Below are 19,999 nucleotides of genomic sequence, written 5' to 3'. Positions count from 1 at the left end.
TCAAACACACAAGCAAGCACACCTACCAGTGTGATCTTTTATCCTGAGTAGTTTTTCTGATGTCAGGTCAGTTTTGTGGCATCTACTGGCTAAAAAAGGTCATTCCATACCATCTCACCTAGCCTTCTACATTCTTGTCATGGATCTTCAAAAATTTCTTGTGAAAACTTCTATTAGATCCACGTAACCTTGCAAAATCCTAGTACTTCTTTAGTTATTAATTTTTGAACATTGGCCTTTATCATTTTCATGATTCTTTATATGTGCACTCCAAGCTTTACCAATCAGTTACTGTTTGTTGGATTGGGCTGAAATTTGTTCTGAACACTGAAGAAACCTTAAGGATAATTTGCAACATTCATATAAATAATTATTTCTGAATGTTTCACATTTATCAAATTATAAAAATGAATATTTTGTACCTGAACAACACATTTTTCATTTTCAAAAATTGATATCTCCACTAGTTTTTACTTTCTTGCAACCAGTTTTTGATTTTGTGTCATATTAATATAATTCTATCACCTCCAGAAGTTATTTGGTCCTACGTAGAACATTGAGTCAGAGAGATCTTGCTAAATATAGCTTCAGAGCTAAAAACCCACTTTTTAAGATATTTTGACTGTATTTTCCTAAGGAGTGTTTATGAATTTGCTTGAAACTTTTTTATAGAAAGGCGTTAATATTCATGGCATATATATATATATATATATATATATATATATATATATATATATATATATATATATATAAATAAATTAAAGATGTTGTATCACTCCTATATCATTAAATAATTGATCAAAAGTAGCTAATTTTTCATATTTCTCACTGGCTGTAATATTTCATTCAGCATTTTTATTACACAGGTGGATATTTGTACTATGTTGTCCTAAAGGTTTTCTATCTCTGTGTGGTACTTATTGAGTGTGTGTTTCACTGGGTTGAGAAAATGTAGTTAAAGCTTGTAATGTCTTGATTTGTTGTATACTAGATGATGTCATCTTGCATCTTGTGTGTACAAGGAGAAATGACCCAATGGAAAAACCCAAAAATGACAGCAGTCAGTGCTGCTTTCTTCTTCAGGCCTGATTGAAACCTCCATGTTCCTAAACAGAGTTTACACAACAAAGTGTTAAATGGTTTCATTACTTTCATTATTCTGTGCTCATATTTCCTTTGCTCTTTTTATGGAGAGTCACATTTTTACTTTATTTGTTGGTTCTTTTTACATTTTCTCACACTCACAACAAAACCTTGTTTGCCAAAATTTTACAAAAGAAGGAAAAATAAATGGAACAAGATTTATTTTTATGTAATTTCAGAGCATTTCTATCACTCCATTCATCATGAAATCCTTTAAAAAAAAAAAGAATAAAAAATGAGAAATGAATAAATCAATAACAAAAATGGACATAAGGTTTTGTGCGGACAGCAATGATTTATGCCATGGCTGCTCAACCTTGATACTGTCTGAACAGGAGCATTGGCTGTGTGTGTAATGATCCGGGGCTCAGACCAGCTCATTGTAGGATTGTTTTGGTGTATCCACCACCAGAATTTATTAATTATTAACCTGCAAAATGTGCAATTTTTACTTTTTTATATAATGTGACCAACAAAACTTGCTTGAATTCAGCACTGATCATCGATCAAACCTCCATCTAGGACACATTTTGTGAGTGTCTTGCTTTTTCTTTACTTTTAGATGCTCCTGTGTCTAAAAGTGAATAAGGGAAAAAAAGACAAAAAAATAGTAGCCATCCTGTAGAAAATGAGTCACCTTAATAAACAATCTTATGAAATGTTCACTGAATCAGATTCATTAAAGCTAAACTGAATAAAAGATCAATACACTTAGCTGATCAGTCTGATTCATACAAAACCAAGGGTACTGCCATCTGCTGGTGAGATGTTATACAGAACCTACAGGCAGCTTTTCCAGCCAACCTCTTTTTATCCATGGACAGATTGCTGTATTAACAGTCCTCCTTCTTCATAACATGCCATTTTCTGGTAGCAAAGCACGGCCATAGAGGACGGTTGGGTTGCAAAATGAGGCAAGGATTCAAACAGGGACACATGCATGTTTGGGAAACTGGCTTTCCAGTGGACAACTAATTGGCTGCAATACAATGCCAGTGTGGGCCAGGCTTAAAAGACCTATAACTAGAAAAGTGAACAAAGTTGAAGGGCCAGTGTAGATGCAGTAGTATGTCTATAGTGTAGACATGCAGAAAGCCATTAGATATTTGGCTGATTGCTGCTCTGGGATCACTATTTTTCAAAAATTGTGCATAATTAAATGGTTAAGATGTAAAGAAAGTCATTTAGAATAGTCTGGTGCAAAATGCTTTGTTCTAAAGAAACTTAGGTCAGAATCATTCACAGTGGTAGTGATAGGAACCAGACGTCTGATGAGTTTAAGGCCTCTAAAATCACAGAAAGTTATTATATTAAAAAGTTATGAATACTCAGCCTGATGTCTGAGACATTTTTTACAGTAGTTTTGAGAAGTTTTAGCCTAAAACAATCAACTAATTCTAATCTGTTCATGGTTGAAGGATCATTAAGGGTGTTCTAAGGCAAAATAGTCCCCAAAGATTTTTTTTTTTCCTTTTCAGATTTACCACTATTTTACCATCATTGCATATAAAAACCTCAGATATCTTGTATACATCGGTGGTTTTGGTTATTAAATAAAAAAGGCTAAATTAATGTTGCAGACATCACAACCCCTGGTTCCCATCACCACCACTGTAAAGAAATCAGAGTCAGTAAGTTTCTCCACAAATAAACCAGTTTGCATCAAACCATTCTGAATGAACACCAGTGGCTATCTGAGTGATCAAAAAGGTTTAGGCAGGACGTCTTGCTGACAGACAAGTAATAGAAGCCATTGCAACCAAGTAGATCAGTCAGATCGGGATCCCACTGCTCACACGTTTCTTGAACCAGTTTGACCACCGTGGAGCCTCCCACTGTGCAACGCCGTGCAAACCTCACCTGCATGAACCGACCCTCCTGATGTAAGAAGTGCTACATATAAACTTTGACCTCATTTTACTTCACTAGATGCTTCTAGAAGGCCTCCAGTACTGAAACTGATGTAGGAAAAACACCAAACTAGCCTCATCAGTCTTAAGAAAAGCTGAACAGAACATTTGCCATTATCCAAACTTCTTAAAAACAGCCTAAATCTTCATAATTGGAGCATAACAGGCAGAGAAACGCTGGTCATACTCAGACATACTTACACTACTGCTTTACTATAGAGTGTAACAACAGGCTGAGGCTTTTGTTTAAACCACCTCGAGCAATCAGGGCTCATTCAGCTCAGCTGGGGAAGGTGATGTCATAGGCCATCTGAGTCTGCTCATTGGTCAGGAACGACGTTCAGGTCAGGAAAATTGATCCAGGTAAATCTGTGATTCCAATATTCTCCACCAACTAACACACAGGCTCAGCTACAGAAGGTGAGTGCGCTCTAGTTCAGTGTTTCTCTTCTGATAATCGGCTTTTCTTGCCTTAAACTCAGCTACTTTAACTCTACAATGAGCTGATTGGTTGGATCAGGTGTGCTGGGAGCTGAGAAGACACTGAAAAGTACTGAGCCTCCAGGACCAGGGCTGAGACACTATATATATACTAACACACAGAAATGTATCAGTGGATCAACTTTTGAATGTTGAATATAGGACACGTAGTTTATAGTTCTCAAGCTTTTCTGAAGTGTATAAATTCAAATTATTATTTTTTTTAGATTATACTAAATAGTTCCTCCAGTCGTGTTTCTATATTCAGTGTGTTTAATGTTTCTGAACTGTAGCAAAATAATCATATGAAATGGTGAAATTTGAAAATTGATGTTCACTGATGTTTTTAAATAATCTAGTTAATCCAGAGTTAAGTGTGAGGCCAGAGCTCAAAAGATTTACTCTCCTTGTATGGACACTATTACAGATCTGACCTTCTGAGCTCCACAGCATTGACCAGTGTGACCTCCCTCCCACAGACTGAGGAGCAGCCATGCCCCTGAACTCGAGGAGGCTGTCGAAGTTACAGACGGAGAGGAGGGAGAGGCGGAAGCTGGCCCTGGTCGCTGTGTGCTGTGTGCTGCTAACACTAGCATTACTGGCAGTGGGTCTCTACTACAGTAAGCATGCTAACAGCTAATGCTAAGCAGTGTGTGAGCTGTAATAAGTCAATCCAACAATTAGTTTGAGATGTGTGAGTTTGTAATGTTTTGTGTCGGACGTTTGCTTCTTCGGTTGGAATGGAAGCTTAATGGAAACATTGTCCAGACTGCACAGGCATGGGCAGTGTGATGAGCCTCGTCATTATTGTGATGAATTACATCACGATAGGCTTTTCTGATAATTGTAGATTTTGATATTAGTACTTAAAAACACAAACTTTGTTTCATTCAAAAACAAAGCATAATTTGTCCTGTTTAATTGGATTTAGTACAGTCTGTGAAAGGTTGAATAAAAAGTTGAATTAGCAGTTGTTTTTAAAATGATCTTTTTAAAATGTGGCAATACTGGGGCTTTTTTTTTGTCTGTTCCAACTTCTCGACCCTAGAAAACGAAATATTGTGATGCATATTGGGTATCGAAGTCTTGAAGTATTGAACATGTATATTTTTGCTGTAACACCAATCCCAAGACTCCAAATGCCATATTGTTATCTAAGAAATGATACAGAAGTGTGCATTACTTATATAGTAGCAGTCAGTCATCTCAGCCTGAATGTTGTCTGTACATCTGTCCATTTTTATAGGTAAGTCAAAGGAATGTCATAGAAACCACAACTCAACATAACTTGAGGCAAGTGCGTGATGTCGTAAGCAAGCAGTCAGCACAATGGGCCTCATTCACCATCCGTTCTTAAGAAGAATTTTTTTCTTTTTTCTTTCTTCACTAACGCAGTTTTCACAAAGATTTTGACATTCACTAATTTGTTCTTGGGTAAGAACCCAATCTACACACTTAAGAACACAAAGGTGTCAACAATTCTGCGGTTTAAAACACGTCATGAATCTGATGACTTTTTTAGGATGTTTCTCAAGAACAAAATTAAGAAAAAACGTAGGAAGATAATGGTGAATGAGACTCATCAATGATTGGTGTACATAAGGTTCCATTACTTGCTGGCTACACAAGCCTCATAGCTGCAGTGCAGATGCTAACTTCAGACTCCAAGTCTTGACTGACTGTTTCAGCAAAAAGATTCAACCGTGTGTGTATATTAGTGGAAAATGTTGATCTTTCTTTCTTTCTTTCTTTCTCAGTAATCGGGCTGATAAACTCGAGGTTTTATTTCTGTGCTGGGTCTCTGAGGTTTGTTCCAGTAGCTAAAGCGTGTGATGGGGAGGCTGATTGTGCTGATGGAGAGGATGAGCTCACCTGTGTGTCCAACCTGAGCATTAATGCCACCTATCCAGGTGAACACACACACACACACACACACACACACACAAAGTGAAATAAAAAAAAGAAACCGACCACCAGGCTGTGCACCTACAACCCTTAGAAATGTACTCAGGTTTTCATTTCCCTGTGTAAGGCTGAACGATTTGAGGGGAAAATATCTGATTTGTGATTTGTTTTTTTTTGTTTTTTTTTTCTCTGATAGTTATGGTTATGTCATCATGTACATGGTACAGGGGGGCGGGTTTGGTTGCTTCTGAGTGGGCTAACGTCATATACAGGTAGTCCACAAGATCAGTGTTATTTCCCAATTAAAATTTGCTAAGGCAATGTTTATAATGTACTCTTTAAAAAGATGGTTCTTCACGGGTTCTTTAGTAAATACAATGGGCCTCATTCACCAACTGTTCCTAAAAATTTCTTCTTAAAACCCACTTACTTTCACATAGTTTCTGACATTCAACATTTTCTTGTTTGGGATTTGTTCTTTGGTAAGAACAGTTCTGTGGTTTAAGAACACGTCATGAATCTGACATGGACTTTTTCTTAACTTTCTCAAGAACAAATGTAAGAAAACTATACAGCACCAAAAATGGATCTTCTATTCTTATAAGCTTGACATTGTAACAATAGCAGAACCCTTTTTGGTGCTATATAGAACCATATACAGCACATTCATCAATCTAAAGGACCATTTCACTATGCAAAGAACCACTTAAGCATGACTTAAGTTTTCATGGTTCTATATAGAACCATTGTGTTAAAGTACCTTTGAAGAACCATCTTTTTAAAGAATGTAGGCTGTAAAAAAAAAAAATGCAGCTCTTGCAATTTGAAAATTACGCTCTTTTAAATTGTAATTTCAGTATAAAAACAATTCATATGTCACTCCCATCCAACATGTATGTATGGTGTGTGTGTGTGTGTGTGTGTGTGTGTGTGTATGGATGGATGGATGGATGTATGTAGTGCGATTGGTAGGTGAGAGTTTAATCTTGCAGGTTTTTGTTGACAACCAAAAGTGGATAACTGTGTGTGCGGACAACTGGAGAAGCCAGTACACTCGGGCAGCATGCCAGCAGCTGGGATACACACAGTAAGTACACACACACACACATGCACACCCATGTGTGCTAAACATTGTGTCCATCCAGCGCACTTACTTGGCTATACAATGCAATATCACCGTCCATCTTGTAAACGAGAGTGTTATGCCCTTAGAGCAGGCATGTCAAACTGGGGACCTTCTGGGCCAAAGTGCTGTGGAGGTTAGTGTTAACCCTCATCCAACGCCAGGACTGGACCTTGACACGTGCCTTACAGAGAGAGTTCTTTAAAAAGTCACATTTATGGAATTTTCCTTTTATCCCAAATAAAATTGATCAGCCAAAGACATGCTTGCTTCTTCAGTTTTACACTGTAGCTAACCGATAATGGAAACTGGTGCAGCAGTACACTAAAAGACTAGCTTATCTTTCTTAAGTTTCTGACACTGTGACAGACTTGTTGTCCACAAACTTGGACAAAAGTACCTCCCATAGCATAGCTAAGAGCAGAAGCAGCAAAATTTTGTTCATACTTTTTTAATCCATGTTTGTAGATAATAAATACACCGATCAGGCATAACATTCTGACCACCTCCTTGTTTCTACGCTCATTGTCCATTTTATCAGCTCCACTTACTATATAGGTGCACTTTGTAGTTCTACAGTTACAGACTGTAGTCCATCTGTTTCTCTGCATACTTTGTTAGCCCCCTTTTACCCTGTTCTTCGGTGGTCAGGACCCCCATGGACCCTCACAGAGCAGGTACTATTTGGGTGGTGGATCATTCTCAGCACTGCAGTAACACTGACGTGGTGGTGGTGTGTTAGTGTGTGTTGTGCTGGTACGAGTGGATCAGACACAGCAGTGCTGCTGGAGTTTTTAAACACTGTGTCCACTCACTGTCCACTCTATTAGACACTCCTACCTTGTCAGTCCACCTTGTAGATGTAAAGTCAGAGACGATAGCTCATCTGCTGCTGCACAGTTTGTTTTGGTCATCCTCTAGTCCTTCATCAGTGGTCACAGGACGCTGCCCACAGGACGCTGTCGGCTGGATGTTTTTGATTAGTGGACTATTCTCAGTCCAGCAGTGACACTGAGATATTTAAAAACTCCAGCAGCACTGCTGTGTCTGATCCACTCAGACCAGTGCAGCACACACGAACACACCACCACCACGTCAGTGTTACTGCAGTGCTGAGAATGACCCACCACCCAAATAGTACCTGCTCTGTGAGGGTCCATGGGGGTCCTGACCACCGAAGAACAGGGTAAAAGGGGGCTAACAAAGTATGCAGAGAAACAGATGGACTACAGTCTGTAACTGTAGAACTACAAAGTGCTCCTATATAGTAAGTGGAGCTGATAAAGTGGACAAAGAGTGTAGAAACAAGGAGGTGGTCAGAATGTTATGCCTGATCTGTGTAGAGTGTCTAACACCACATAAGCAAGTCTACTTGCATTTGGAATAACTGAACAGCTCCACACAGTTTGAGGCAAGTGTGTGATGAGTTAGGCTTGAAGTTGGCACCATGCTAACTGCTGAGTTATAAGCTTCCATTACTTGTTAGCCTTGTTGTTCCAGTGCAAAACTCAAGAAGCAAACATTTCCCACCATCCTACCATGAATTTTTGGCCTAATCCTGTTGTAGTGTTTCTGGAATGCTCTGCTAAATAATCCTTTCTCTGGTAGTGATCTAAAATTTAGCACGTTCGATGGTGCACTTAGTGGAGATGATGTGTGTCCTGTTCACTTGTAGCAGCCCACGGAGTGTTCAAGTCCCTGTGAAGAGTCTACAGTCTGTTGTAGGGACGACTTTCGCCGTTATCAATACTGAAACTCCAGAAGCAAGTACAGCCATTCAGAACGTACTCAGTGTGAGGTAATACAAATGTGCACAAATACATTAATGTACCTTATCATAAATTATATATGCATGTTCAGAATGTGGTCACAGTCTTTCTTTCAAAATGTGGTGTTCTTTCAGAGATCAGTGCTCGTCCGGCTCAGTAATATCACTGTCTTGTTCAGGTAAATGAGCGGCCATTTTTCAATTTACAGAGTGGACAAAAGATGAGAACAACATGCACGAAACACAAAACTGTTACTTTGAATAAATGAATGTTTGCCTTGGATAAATAAGATCTAGTGCTGAAGATTTATCTACTATTATTTGGCTACCCAAGCTCGCCCATTAGCTTAGCATGAACACTAGCTTACATTAGCTACGTTAGTTGGGTGACTAGTGCAACATACTCTATTGTGTAAAAGTCTGAGACCACTCTTTATTCATTTAATGCAGTTTAAACAGCCATTAAGTCGAAGTTCTTTAAGTTTTCAGGAGATTTTTCTGAAAATATTGGATATAAGACAATCTACTACATTACTTTGATCATGAGCAGCAGGAAATGCAACCAACTTCTAAGACTGAACTTTGGATGTGTGGAAAAAATACCTCTACAGATTTCTTTTGAAAAACTGAAAGTGAGTCACCTTAAAGAATGGAAGCTGTAAATAAGGTAAAGTTTGGACACAATAAATACTGAAAGAATATTATAATCAGTTGTTTTTGAAGGATCTGTGTAAATTTAGGTTAAATATGATTTCTGCTTTTCTTAATGCTGAAAAGCAAACGTGTACTTAACGGCTGTTTTTACTTGATATTAAGTAAATGAAGGGTGGTGCTGTACAGGCAACAACTTATTCTAAACTGACAAAAAGAAAATATAAAATGTAAGGAGTCATTATTTAGCCATGGTCAGATTTGAAGCCATGAAAAGCTTCTTTTTAACTTTTATGTTCTTAAAAAACTTAAAAACCTGATAATGTGTTTGTGCATGTGTAGACTGCGGGGAGGTGGTTGGCTTGAATCGTATTGCAGGCGGAGTGGACACAGTAGCAGAGTTGTGGCCATGGCAGGTCAGTGTGCAGTGGGATGGACACCACGTCTGTGGCGGAGCACTGATCTCCACACGATGGGTCATCAGCGCTGCTCACTGCTTTACTGGGTGAGTCTGTACACATGTTTGTGCTCATAGATGTGCAAAAATGCACCAAGTACAGTCCCATAAGTTTGAACATCTCTGCCATTTTCCACATTTTATAAAAAATACTGAGAACAAAAACTAGGAAATTACCAAAAGAATGTTGAATAAATCTGAGCCACATTTCTATTTTATAGTTTTGAAAGGAATTTTAAAAATGCTTTGATGTCTTGCGATGCAATCTCAACTTGATTGGTCACCTGTTCACAAGTCGTTTGGTGCTTGTTACTAATCATTCCACAAATCATTCCACTGGCCACTTTTCGCTCTGTCAACTGCTAATGCAAACATACAGTTATGCTGCTCTCATGGACCACCCAACGTATCAACATATGAGCCCGGTTTTGTTTAAACTGAGGGGCTGACAACCTATTGTTTTAACAACTGGGCCTAAAGGTAGCAGGCTAATCAGGCTAAGCCAACAGGATAAAGTTCTGCTTCATTAATAATAAGATCTGCAATATAAAGAATCTTATTTTAATGCCTGACATAATTCAAATGTCTGATTTAGGTTAAGTCTGCACTGAGTAGAATTAAACCCAGTAAGAGAAAACAAATGTGAGGCACTGTTAGTTTGGTGCTAATGCAACATAAGAAACCACATAGAGGCGCTAGCAGAAATGAGCATTATCGTTAGGGTGGGAATTGGGTGAGAACTACTGTGTTCAATACGGAAACCTTCATGTTGTCATTTGATATTTCTATTATTATAAGGTAACAAATTAAAAAGTACTTAAACTGACTGTGATAGAAAATTTGTGTCCTTCAGTTGCATTGAAATATTTCCTAAAGAACCATTGTCAAATCAAGAATTGCTGCTTCTTTCAGACGGACACGGGAAATCGGTGCATGGCGTGTAGTTCTCGGCCACACCTACCTGACATCATCAGGAGGCGTATCCTTGGAAACCATCATCCTTCATGAAGACTACAGCCACGTACGCCACGACTACGACATCGCCATGCTCCGACTGGCTTGGGCCGTGACACTTGGAGGTGCTCCAAACAAGTCATCCATTTATTTGTAGTAGAGCGAAGATGTTCATGACCTTGTCCGTCAAGTCAGTCCATTGTTTTGTTTAATTCCAGCTCCCTTTTTTACCTGAGTAGGTAATCGGTCATCTTAAACCATTGATTATATGATCTAAAGCTGTTGGGAGGAGCAAATGATAACCGGCTGGATGGTCCTCAAGGACGTTCTTCAACTGAGTAGTCTGATGATTTTTGATGTAACCTTTACTCCAGTCTTCTCACCAAGTTCCTGTTTCTACCTCCAGACTCCATTCACCCGGTCTGTCTGCCCCCGCACCAGCTATCAATCAAGGAAGGGGAGGAGCTTGTGGTAACTGGGTGGGGTGTGCTGAAGGAGAATGGTGAGTAGGCGTGGCTAAATTGAAGGGTATTTGTGATGTTGAAGTCAAGACCCAGTGTTAAAGCATGTACTTAGCTGGCTAGTGTTAAGGTTAAGTTAGTCTCACAAACCAGACTTGTTTGGTGTGTTGTGTCACTTACTGTGGGAAAATAACCTACTTTGACAGCAAAGGGTCGTGTGATTGACATGCAAAATAAGCAACCACGGACTATTGTCTTTGTGTGACTTGTATCAAACTGGGGCTACAACAAAAACACACCCATGGGAAACAGATTTGCCAAGGACATCTCAGCCTACTCGCTTCTGAATGCTTTAGAGAAACGATTGACTCATGTTTACAGATGCAGTGCTGTGACTTTGAACATGTTTTTCAATCCAGTGACCACATCTCGCTCCAAAAGATTTGTCACAGTAAACCAAGGGTGCACCACTCTGGTCCTGGAGGGCTGGTGTCCAGCACAGTTTGGAGGTTTCTCTGCTCAAACGCACCCACTTAACCTGGCAATTAACAGACAAGTGTAAATCACCAAACTGTGCTGGACATTGGCGCTCCAGGACTGGAGTTGTGCACCCCTGCAGTAAACAGAGCAGTTCACTTTAGTTTTGCAAAACTGTTTCCCATCTGAGAGATTAGAACTGGTGCGTGGAAGTGCGTACACAAATGGGTGTACCACCAAAATGCAACTGACAAAATTCAGGTAGTTGTGGCCAGTTTAACGTGCCTTAGATTTCAGAACGTCTGCGTCTATTTTAGGCTGAGACTAAGCTTAATGTGACTCTTAGTACATTAATGTTAGTAACGATACAAAAACTGACACCATGTGTATGAAAAGCAATATGGTTGCAGTGTGAATAAGGCTAATTGCTGATATTCACAACCGTAGGCCCACACTTTAAGAGCAGATTGAAAGACAGTTTACTTAGACACCATACACACATTATAACAATCAGCAGGACCTTAGCCGAGAGCAGTTGTGTTTTAATACTGACTGGAGCATCTGCATTACAATAGCTTCAGCTTAGAGTGAAAAATGAATAATAATAAAAAATAATAATAAATGATCTCAAACAAATTCAGTATTCAGATTCAGGTATTACACACAGCTGTTTAGTAAATATCCAGGTGAATTTGAGTACTAAATGGCTGGCTATGAGAGTTCACTCAGTATGGATCCAAGAGGACAGAAAATCAATAACAATATGGCCACTGTATGCTAATGTATTTATTTTTTACTTAATAATAAGAAATAGAATAAACCATCATCAAATTGTTGCATTATTGGCTCACAGACACTTTAGTGTTACCATTTCTGAAACAAAGTCTGATTGGACAACTTTTTTTTAAAAGTTGGTATAAGCAAATATTTTATTTAAAAAATCTGTTGGCATTAAAAATAGTGCTGATGATGATGATGACATATCTGAACAGCCTGTACTGAAAATAACAACATATGACATGAGACTGTCTCATGTAAATATATTGTATTGATTACATGCTTTAATTGTAATTGACCAAAGTACAAAAACATTTATCAAAATTAGCCCAGGGTTCACTGGGGTCGAGTAACCAGTATTAATTTAGTGTTAGCTCTATGCAATGATATGCTAACTGTTCTCCCCCAATCATTAGTCACAGGTGTTTTTTGAAAGTGTTTCTTTGAGTGGAGCAGTAAGAGTTTTGCACATGCAGTAGGAGGCTGGGTCTGTGGTCAGGACATGCATTGTTTTGGAATATGTATTGCATTTCTTATTTCAGTTAAAGGGGAACTCCACCGATTTTGCAAAATTGCTTAATCATTCAAGCGTTTAGATATAAACTAAATCACTCAGAGTGGTTTTGTTTGAAATGTGCCTTTCTAGAGAAATTTAGAGTCAAAATTGTTCACCACTGAAGTAATAGAAACCGGACTTCCATATGTCTACACTACAAAATCACCATTTTATCTACTATCCAAAATGACCAGTGAACTATGCGTCCTATAAGGTTTTATATGTCACGCTGATAATAGAAAATAATGCTTAATTCGAAAAAATGTTTTTTGGGTACTATTTTTTTTTTATTTTTATTTTTTTTTAAATGTATTTATTTATTTTTTTCCTCACAATGTCCTGCATGTTCCTCTCCACCCTGCACATTTGTGCCATTCGGGTTGGCGGCGTTGCGTTACACGGTCAGCACACGGAGCTTATGTGAGTTACGATATTAATCAGAGGAGCTGCGATAGACCACAGTTCACCTTGCTGTCCTGCCCCATAAAGTGGTGAGCAGAGCAGCAAGTAGTTTGTTAATACCGTCAATTTCCATTCACCCATTCAGTTTTTTCTCTCTCACGCATTCACTGAACAGAAAACAACGCCAAGCAACACTAGATCTACGGAAAGCAAAAGAGTTCGAAAAAACTCACCCCATCTCCAATATAAATGCACCCAAGATGATGAGGAATAATTAAAATTCCATGATAAATATTGTTTTTAATTCGAGTGAACAATCATACTGATAAACACTTTTTGTACTGTATGTCACCGATTGGGTGAATGCAGCTGCTGTACAAACCTTTTTTGAACCTGTTCGCTCTCCGTAGTTCCAGTGTTGATTGGTGTTGTTTCTGCTCAGTGAATGCGCCGCCCGAGGACCTGATTTGTCAAAGGGAATGTGAATTTGAGGGGGAACTGAATCGGACACAACACCAGCATTATCCGTGTTGAACAGCTGCAGCTACAGGCTAGTAACTACAAAAGCATGTCAGCTGACACGCATTGACCTGTTCTTTAATCTTCTTTAATTTCACCCCCTCATGCTCTCAGGTCAGTTATCATCTGTGCTAGACAAAGCCACAGTACCTCTGATTGACCAGTCTGTGTGTTCAAATAAATCTGTCTACGGCTCTGCTATCACTCCCAGAATGCTATGCGCTGGCTACCTCCAAGGTGGAGTAGATTCTTGCCAGGTGAGAATAGTTAAATTGACACTGGTTCTTGTTTAACCTTCTTTTATGCCTTTGTCAGATGCTCTTATCTTGAGTAACTTGCAGAGCATTTTGAGTCTAACATGGGGGTGGATCTAGTGATTCTGGAGCTCTTGAAGGTAGGAACGGGGCCTCCTTGATGCATTTTTCAACTAGTTGAGGCTCAGGACCCCTGAGTGGTCCAGCCACCTACACTGCAAAAAATGATATTGCAGTTCATACCCTCACTAGCCAAGTCCCCCCCCGCCTACCTTTTCCTAGTGCAAAGGCCGCCCCTGTCTAGCTCAAGGGCTCTGGTGTACCATGGTGTGTTTGCTCAGGCAGAGAATTGAACCCCTATGTGAAGGGCAGCAGACTTGGAGCCTCCCCGATTGCCCACAATTTTCCTTCATCTCTGTGTTGCGAGTTGGCTTGGAGCAAAATTGTGGACTGTCTGGGGTGCTGAGGACCGGGTCAGGAACCACTGATCTCTTATTTGCATATATTCAATCTGGAGTGACCAAATGGTTGTTTAAGATGATTTACCCCCCAACCCCCCCAACCCAAGGTGTCCTCATACATGAAGGGCTATGAAGATATGTACAAAACACATTTCCTAGCGAGCTTTTTGTGCTAGCATACTAATTGTATTCCTTGCTCTGTCTGTAGGGGGATAGTGGGGGTCCGCTGGTCTACCTGTCATCTCGATGGCAGTTGGTGGGCGTGGTGAGCTGGGGGGCAGGCTGTGCCCGTAAAGGAAAACCTGGAGTTTACACTGACATCAGGCAGCTACTCGACTGGATTTATACAGTCCTGGAGGTGTGTGTGTGTGTGTGTGTGTGTGTGTGTGTTTTAAAATAATCATATGTTTAGACAGACTTATAACCGCTGAATCCACTACGTCTGTACATGAATATGCTTCAGTTAAAAGCTGAAAAGACTGTGGTCATTGCTAGCTGGTTTAAAGTGATTTAAACTGATCAGGCACATTAAATATGCTGACCATTTCTCACTTTTCAGAAATACCCCTGAGAATGTGTACAGTGACTCATGGGAAGTTGCATCTATCAACAGCCAATCACCACTGTGTGACACAAGCATGATCTCACGTTTGTTGTGAGACGGTAGAAATGAAGAAAACTCAGTTAACATAATGTATTTTGAGTATTTGTTTACATGTTTAATGCATTTTTTTTTATTTCAAAATGCTCGAATGTTTAAATGTTCTCGTTTTTAAGTGTCAGTGTTGTGGTGTTTTGTAATAAAGGGCTAAAAAGTTGCCTTTTCTACCAGATTTTAACATAAATAAACAAAGAAAATAAAGAATTAATGTATATTTTCTAATTGGAGGTTCTTGGTTTATATCTTTTTCTGAAGAAAGTCAACAAAAGACACAACGCAGCAACTTGGTATCCAAAATGTTTTACTTCTACTTTTTTTTAACAGTAAATAACAAATCAAATTCATATGCATGACAGTACAGTATAATAGCCAGTACCGAATGGCTGCACATTCGCTTAAGGCAACAGAAGGGAACAAACTGTGTCTAACGCAAACAGACTACCTTGTCTTTTACATTCGTTTATATAGATAGAATAGAAGCCAAGATGGGTGAGGAGTCTAACTGTGCTACAAAGTACTTCACCTAAAGATGCTAACATGGCTAATATATGTTAGCATGAGCTAATGCAGCATTCAACTGAAGCTTGTAAGTGGATTTTTCAGATCTCCAGTGTTAGCTTGCTGGCTTTTAACGATACCTGCTGTCAATGAGGCGCCCATAGTATCTACTAGCTTTCATTCTTGGTTAGCAATGTTAGCATACTTGATGATATACTCCTAAGAAGAGCACAGCATTACTGAAATGAAGCTGTGCTACATCTCTGAAATCAGTGCATTTCAGGCAGTCGTCTTTGTGTGGGCCGCTTTCCAGAATCCTCAACTTAGCTTCGCACGCATACATACATATGTACCATCTCTACGGCAGTCCAGCAGAAATCAAATATTTTAATATTAATAACTTTTTACATACAATTCAACACAAATACAATAATTCAGAGGCAAATAATCAAAAGATTGACTTGAAGGCAGAAGCTCTTCCTTGTAGGTTCAAATCCAGATGTAAATTCTCACCGACAATGTGAACAAGACAGCAAGGAAAACATCTGCCTGATGTATCTTCATTCTTCTTTATGTAGCCATAAATTGCACATTAACTTCAGGAACAGAAGAGCAGTGGTCTTATTGACCTAAAGCCAAGAAGCTTTGCATAGTTCTGAACCAGAACAAAGGTATTTAACCCAGGCCTTGAAGGCCGTTAACTGGTCCACACTTCTGATCTCTTCCATCACATACAATCCAGATATTTGGTGGTCTGCATTGTAATGGTAGAAGATAAGCATGGACACCATAACAGTCTTCACTGCATGGACTGAAAACCTCCATTCTAGAACATTCTTATTCTGATAAGTGCCAGGATGTCGAGCCCTTGACTCTGCCTAATGGACAGCCAATCAGCACACAACTCAGGTCAATTACTCAAAACAGCAATCAGTTTCTTACACAACCTCACCAAGCCGATCAGACACAGCTGAAATAACCGAAAAGCAAACACACGATTATATTTCGCACTCAACTATTCATCTCATCCAGCAATACAATCAAGAAATGTACAGATTTTCCAGCAATTTCATCAGATAATGCAATCAAATGACAGTTTTATTTACAATGTGCACTCATATATAGCTTATCAAGTAAGCTTGGAGGTCTTATGGGTGTATCGCTTCCATTATCTCAGGTGATAGATGTGTTTGAAATAATGTAAACTGCTTTCAAGTGTCTCTTGGAGTCTTAGGCCCAATCCCATTTCAGCTTCATATCACTGAAGAATTAGGGGTGGGTGATAATAAATAATTGCCCCTCTTTGAAGCCATATGATGCCCTAAATGTAACTAAAGCCCAGCAGTGATGTTACTGAACTTCCCTCTGCTACCCTCCTCTGCTATCACTGCAGACCGGCAGGGTCGCCTACAGAGCACTGCTAGTAGCCTGTTAATGAAGTGAAGTTCTTTATTTGAGGGTTTTCCCATTTCGTAGGGGGAGATTTCAACCATTACCCCTTGTAACTCGGTTCCAAGGGGCAAGATGACACTCAAAAACAAGGGCTAGGGGTAAAAATAAGAAATGGGAGTGGGCCTACGATTTCTACTTGTCAAGATTTACATTTATGCATTTGGTAGACGTTCTTATACAGGGTGGCTTACAATTTAATCATGACCTTAGCATTCTCAGACTGTTAGTTTACACATACAATACGATCTCATCACTCTTCATTCACACAGATAAAATCACAGGCCTACACAGTTTTCCTAGAGGTATGTTCAACTACCCTTTCTATTTAGCATTTGGTTCAAAGCTACAGTACTATAAGTTTATTGCTAAAATGTTGTCACAGTAACATGATCTCATTCTGGGGGCCAGACCTGCTCATGTTTGCCCTGTTTAGCAGCCCCCCTCAGTAACCAGTCCGGACAAAAGTGCTAGTTCTAAAACTGTCAGTCCATTCAAATGTGGAGGAAACTAAAATGCTTAAGTAGAATTAGCATTTTATTTGAATTAGTCTACAAAATAAACCAGAAGGCATGAGCAAAATGGTTTCCAACAAGCATAGAAGGATGTAAAAATAAATCGAAGTAATAGTGCACATATATGCGGTCGAATGCAAAAGTTTTGGCGCCCCTGGTCGAATGACATGTTTAGTTGATTTTGATAAAAAGTGAACACGTCCTCCACAGAGAGCACACTTCTGCACATTTTAATACACAATCACTGTTCATTTGCTGAATTTAACATATTGGGGGAAAAAATGAAACATAAAATGTTGCCTGTGTAAAAGTTATGGCACACTTTCTTTCCCTAATATGTTAAATTTGCAGAAAAAATGCCATATTTAAGTTTGTTCCATGTTGACGATGTGTTGACTTATATTCTCGTAGAAAATCAACAAAACATGTAACTTGACCATGGGCGTTCAAACTTTTGCATTTGACTATGTATATAGACATAATCCCTGAAATGATTTAAGGTTATAACAGATTTAATGTTCTAAATGTAAAGTATTACAATACAACACACCTTTCCACAAACTGTAATTCTAACTAGCCTCAATTAGAAATTCAACTGGGTTTCAGACGGGGGTGCAGTAATGAAAATCCTTATTGTATGTACAGTCAGAATACCAACTTGCTACACTCCTTTTGTTCATAGTTCTTTGCTTTATTTGTTACTTTACAGGCACAATATGCATTAATCAGCATCGTTATTTCATAACGTAAATGTGCCAGACTGCCAAAGCTTTGGCACTCTACGCTTGGCTTTGTTTCCTTAAGACTGAACGACTGCAATGCTCTCTTCAAAGGAAAACCCTGCCAAAGCCTACAGAAAGTGCAATAAGTCGAGACAGACCTGTCACAATCCTGCTGAGAGTGCAAAGACAGGATTACATCAGCCCTCAGCCTCCATCACTGCACCAGAATCCATCAACCACACAATTTAAAAGCAAAAATTGATTTTAAAATCCTGGTGTTAGCAGTATTATGAGGCCCCATTGTCCCAGGAAAGCCTTGCATATATGCTGACCAGCACTGGCAGTCCAGCAATCTCATTTAACCAAGTGCCCAGGACCAACCATGACAAAAGGATCTATAGTAATACTCTTAAAACACTAAAGCATCCTGTACAAATTCCTGTAGTGCTGATTTATTCATTATACATTAGATTTGAATACTTTGATTCTCTTAGGAATCCTGTACAAATTCCTCTGGTGTTAATATGAATCTTTTTCTTTAGAGAAGAATTTCACAAGTTGTACTTTCCCAGCCAAGACTACATGAGTGCCCAACTGAAGACGAGGTACGTGGCTTTCCTATTGGTTGAGCCTCCAGTGGAACAGTTTGCAGATTTGTTCAGTACATCTATGAAGTATGAGCTTAATCCACTTTGGGCATCAAGAGTTGTAGCCAACTTCTGGATTATACGCAATAATATTAGCCAAAATGCAAAAAATTCTCAGAATAAAAGAAAAACAGATGTAGTTCTAGAATTCAGTCAAATTCAAATGTAGACTAAATTAAAATTCTGGGTAAAATTGCCATTGAATTTTATTTGAAATAAGACCTCAGTACTGTATACAGTTGTACGCAAAAGTTTGAACACCCCAGTCATTTAAATGTAGCATTTTCTGCTAATTTTAGTGCCCAATTTCTGTTGAAAAAATATACAATATAAAATGTGCTACAACTTTTCCACATTTTATGTTTTATTTTTTCCAACGTGTTAAATTCAGCAAATAAACAGTAATTGTTTTTTTGTTTTTTTTGTTCTTTTTTTCAAATGTACAGTCAAGTTAATGGAGTTATGGAATAAGTGAAACTTGGTGGGGAGACCAAGCCTGAAACCTCTCCTGCTTCCAGTCTTCCAATGTAACACCCTATAAATTCCCATCTCACCATCTGTTTCCCAAGATGAAGTGGGCACAATTCCCGCCACCAACCCCATCTCCTCCCTGTTCCTCAGTCCTGTATTCATTCTACCACAGTTAAAAGGGTGTGGCTTGGGGGGGTCTGACCTGTTTCTCAGAGTTCTCAGAGGTTTCTCCCCTCCTTCAATCATACTACCTCCATATTTTAAAGGCACAGTCCAAACTAGCAAACTTTCACTTAGAAAATCAACAAAAAAGTAATTGACCAGGGGTGCCCAAACTTCTGCACATGACTATAGTGGACTGTTTTGTTTTTTTTTTCTTTTTTTACATGCACCCACTCAGACCTGTGGAGGGTCTGCCAGCTAAACATCCAAAAACAAGGCACCTGACTTTTTCCTCGAACATATTTAAGTAATACATCTAAATGAATAGAAACTGAATGGTAGTACAGGAATAATAGTTTTGGCTACACTGCCTGCTCTTATATTTCTGTTTGATGATATAAGTCCAAAACATGCAGTCAGGCCAATTGGACGTGCTAAATTGCCCCAAGGTGTGAGTGTGTGTGTGAATGTGTATGTCTGTCTGTCTGCCCTGCGATGGACTGGCGACCTGTCCAGGGTGTATCCTGCCTCCCGCCCAATGACAGCTGGGATAGGCTCCAGCACCCCACCGCGACC

At 39.1% G+C, this 19,999-nt stretch overlaps 1 protein-coding gene across 1 annotated transcript; it reads left to right on the top strand.

The window, feature by feature from the left end:
- The first annotated feature begins 4,018 nt into the window (after positions 1-4,018).
- tmprss4b (transmembrane serine protease 4b) lies at positions 4,019-14,995 on the top strand. Its single transcript, XM_036580946.1, has 11 exons — positions 4,019-4,153; positions 5,291-5,443; positions 6,399-6,525; positions 8,237-8,359; positions 8,465-8,508; positions 9,323-9,485; positions 10,350-10,516; positions 10,798-10,893; positions 13,698-13,840; positions 14,507-14,656; positions 14,858-14,995. Exons 1-11 carry the CDS (start codon positions 4,027-4,029, stop codon positions 14,867-14,869), a joined length of 1,305 nt encoding a protein of 434 aa, XP_036436839.1. The 5' UTR covers positions 4,019-4,026; the 3' UTR covers positions 14,870-14,995.
- Positions 14,996-19,999: the final 5,004 nt, after the last annotated feature.

The sequence above is a fragment of the Colossoma macropomum genome, unplaced genomic scaffold (assembly GCF_904425465.1).
Source record: "Colossoma macropomum unplaced genomic scaffold, Colossoma_macropomum, whole genome shotgun sequence".
NCBI classification, from domain to species: Eukaryota; Metazoa; Chordata; class Actinopteri; order Characiformes; family Serrasalmidae; genus Colossoma; species Colossoma macropomum.
The sequence above is the reverse complement of the archived record's forward strand: the minus strand, read 5'-3'. Positions and strand labels throughout refer to the sequence as shown.

What these genes read in the sequence shown, in the direction of transcription:
- tmprss4b (XM_036580946.1), top strand. Translation starts at nt 4,027, where the DNA reads ATGCCCCTGAACTCGAGGAGGCTGTCGAAGTTACAGACGGAGAGGAGG. An exon ending in GCTGCTCACTGCTTTACTGG is followed by an intron (nt 9,486 to 10,349) that starts GTGAGTCTGTAC and finishes TGCTTCTTTCAG; the next exon opens with ACGGACACGGGAAATCGGTG. An exon ending in GGGTGTGCTGAAGGAGAATG is followed by an intron (nt 10,894 to 13,697) that starts GTGAGTAGGCGT and finishes TCATGCTCTCAG; the next exon opens with GTCAGTTATCATCTGTGCTA.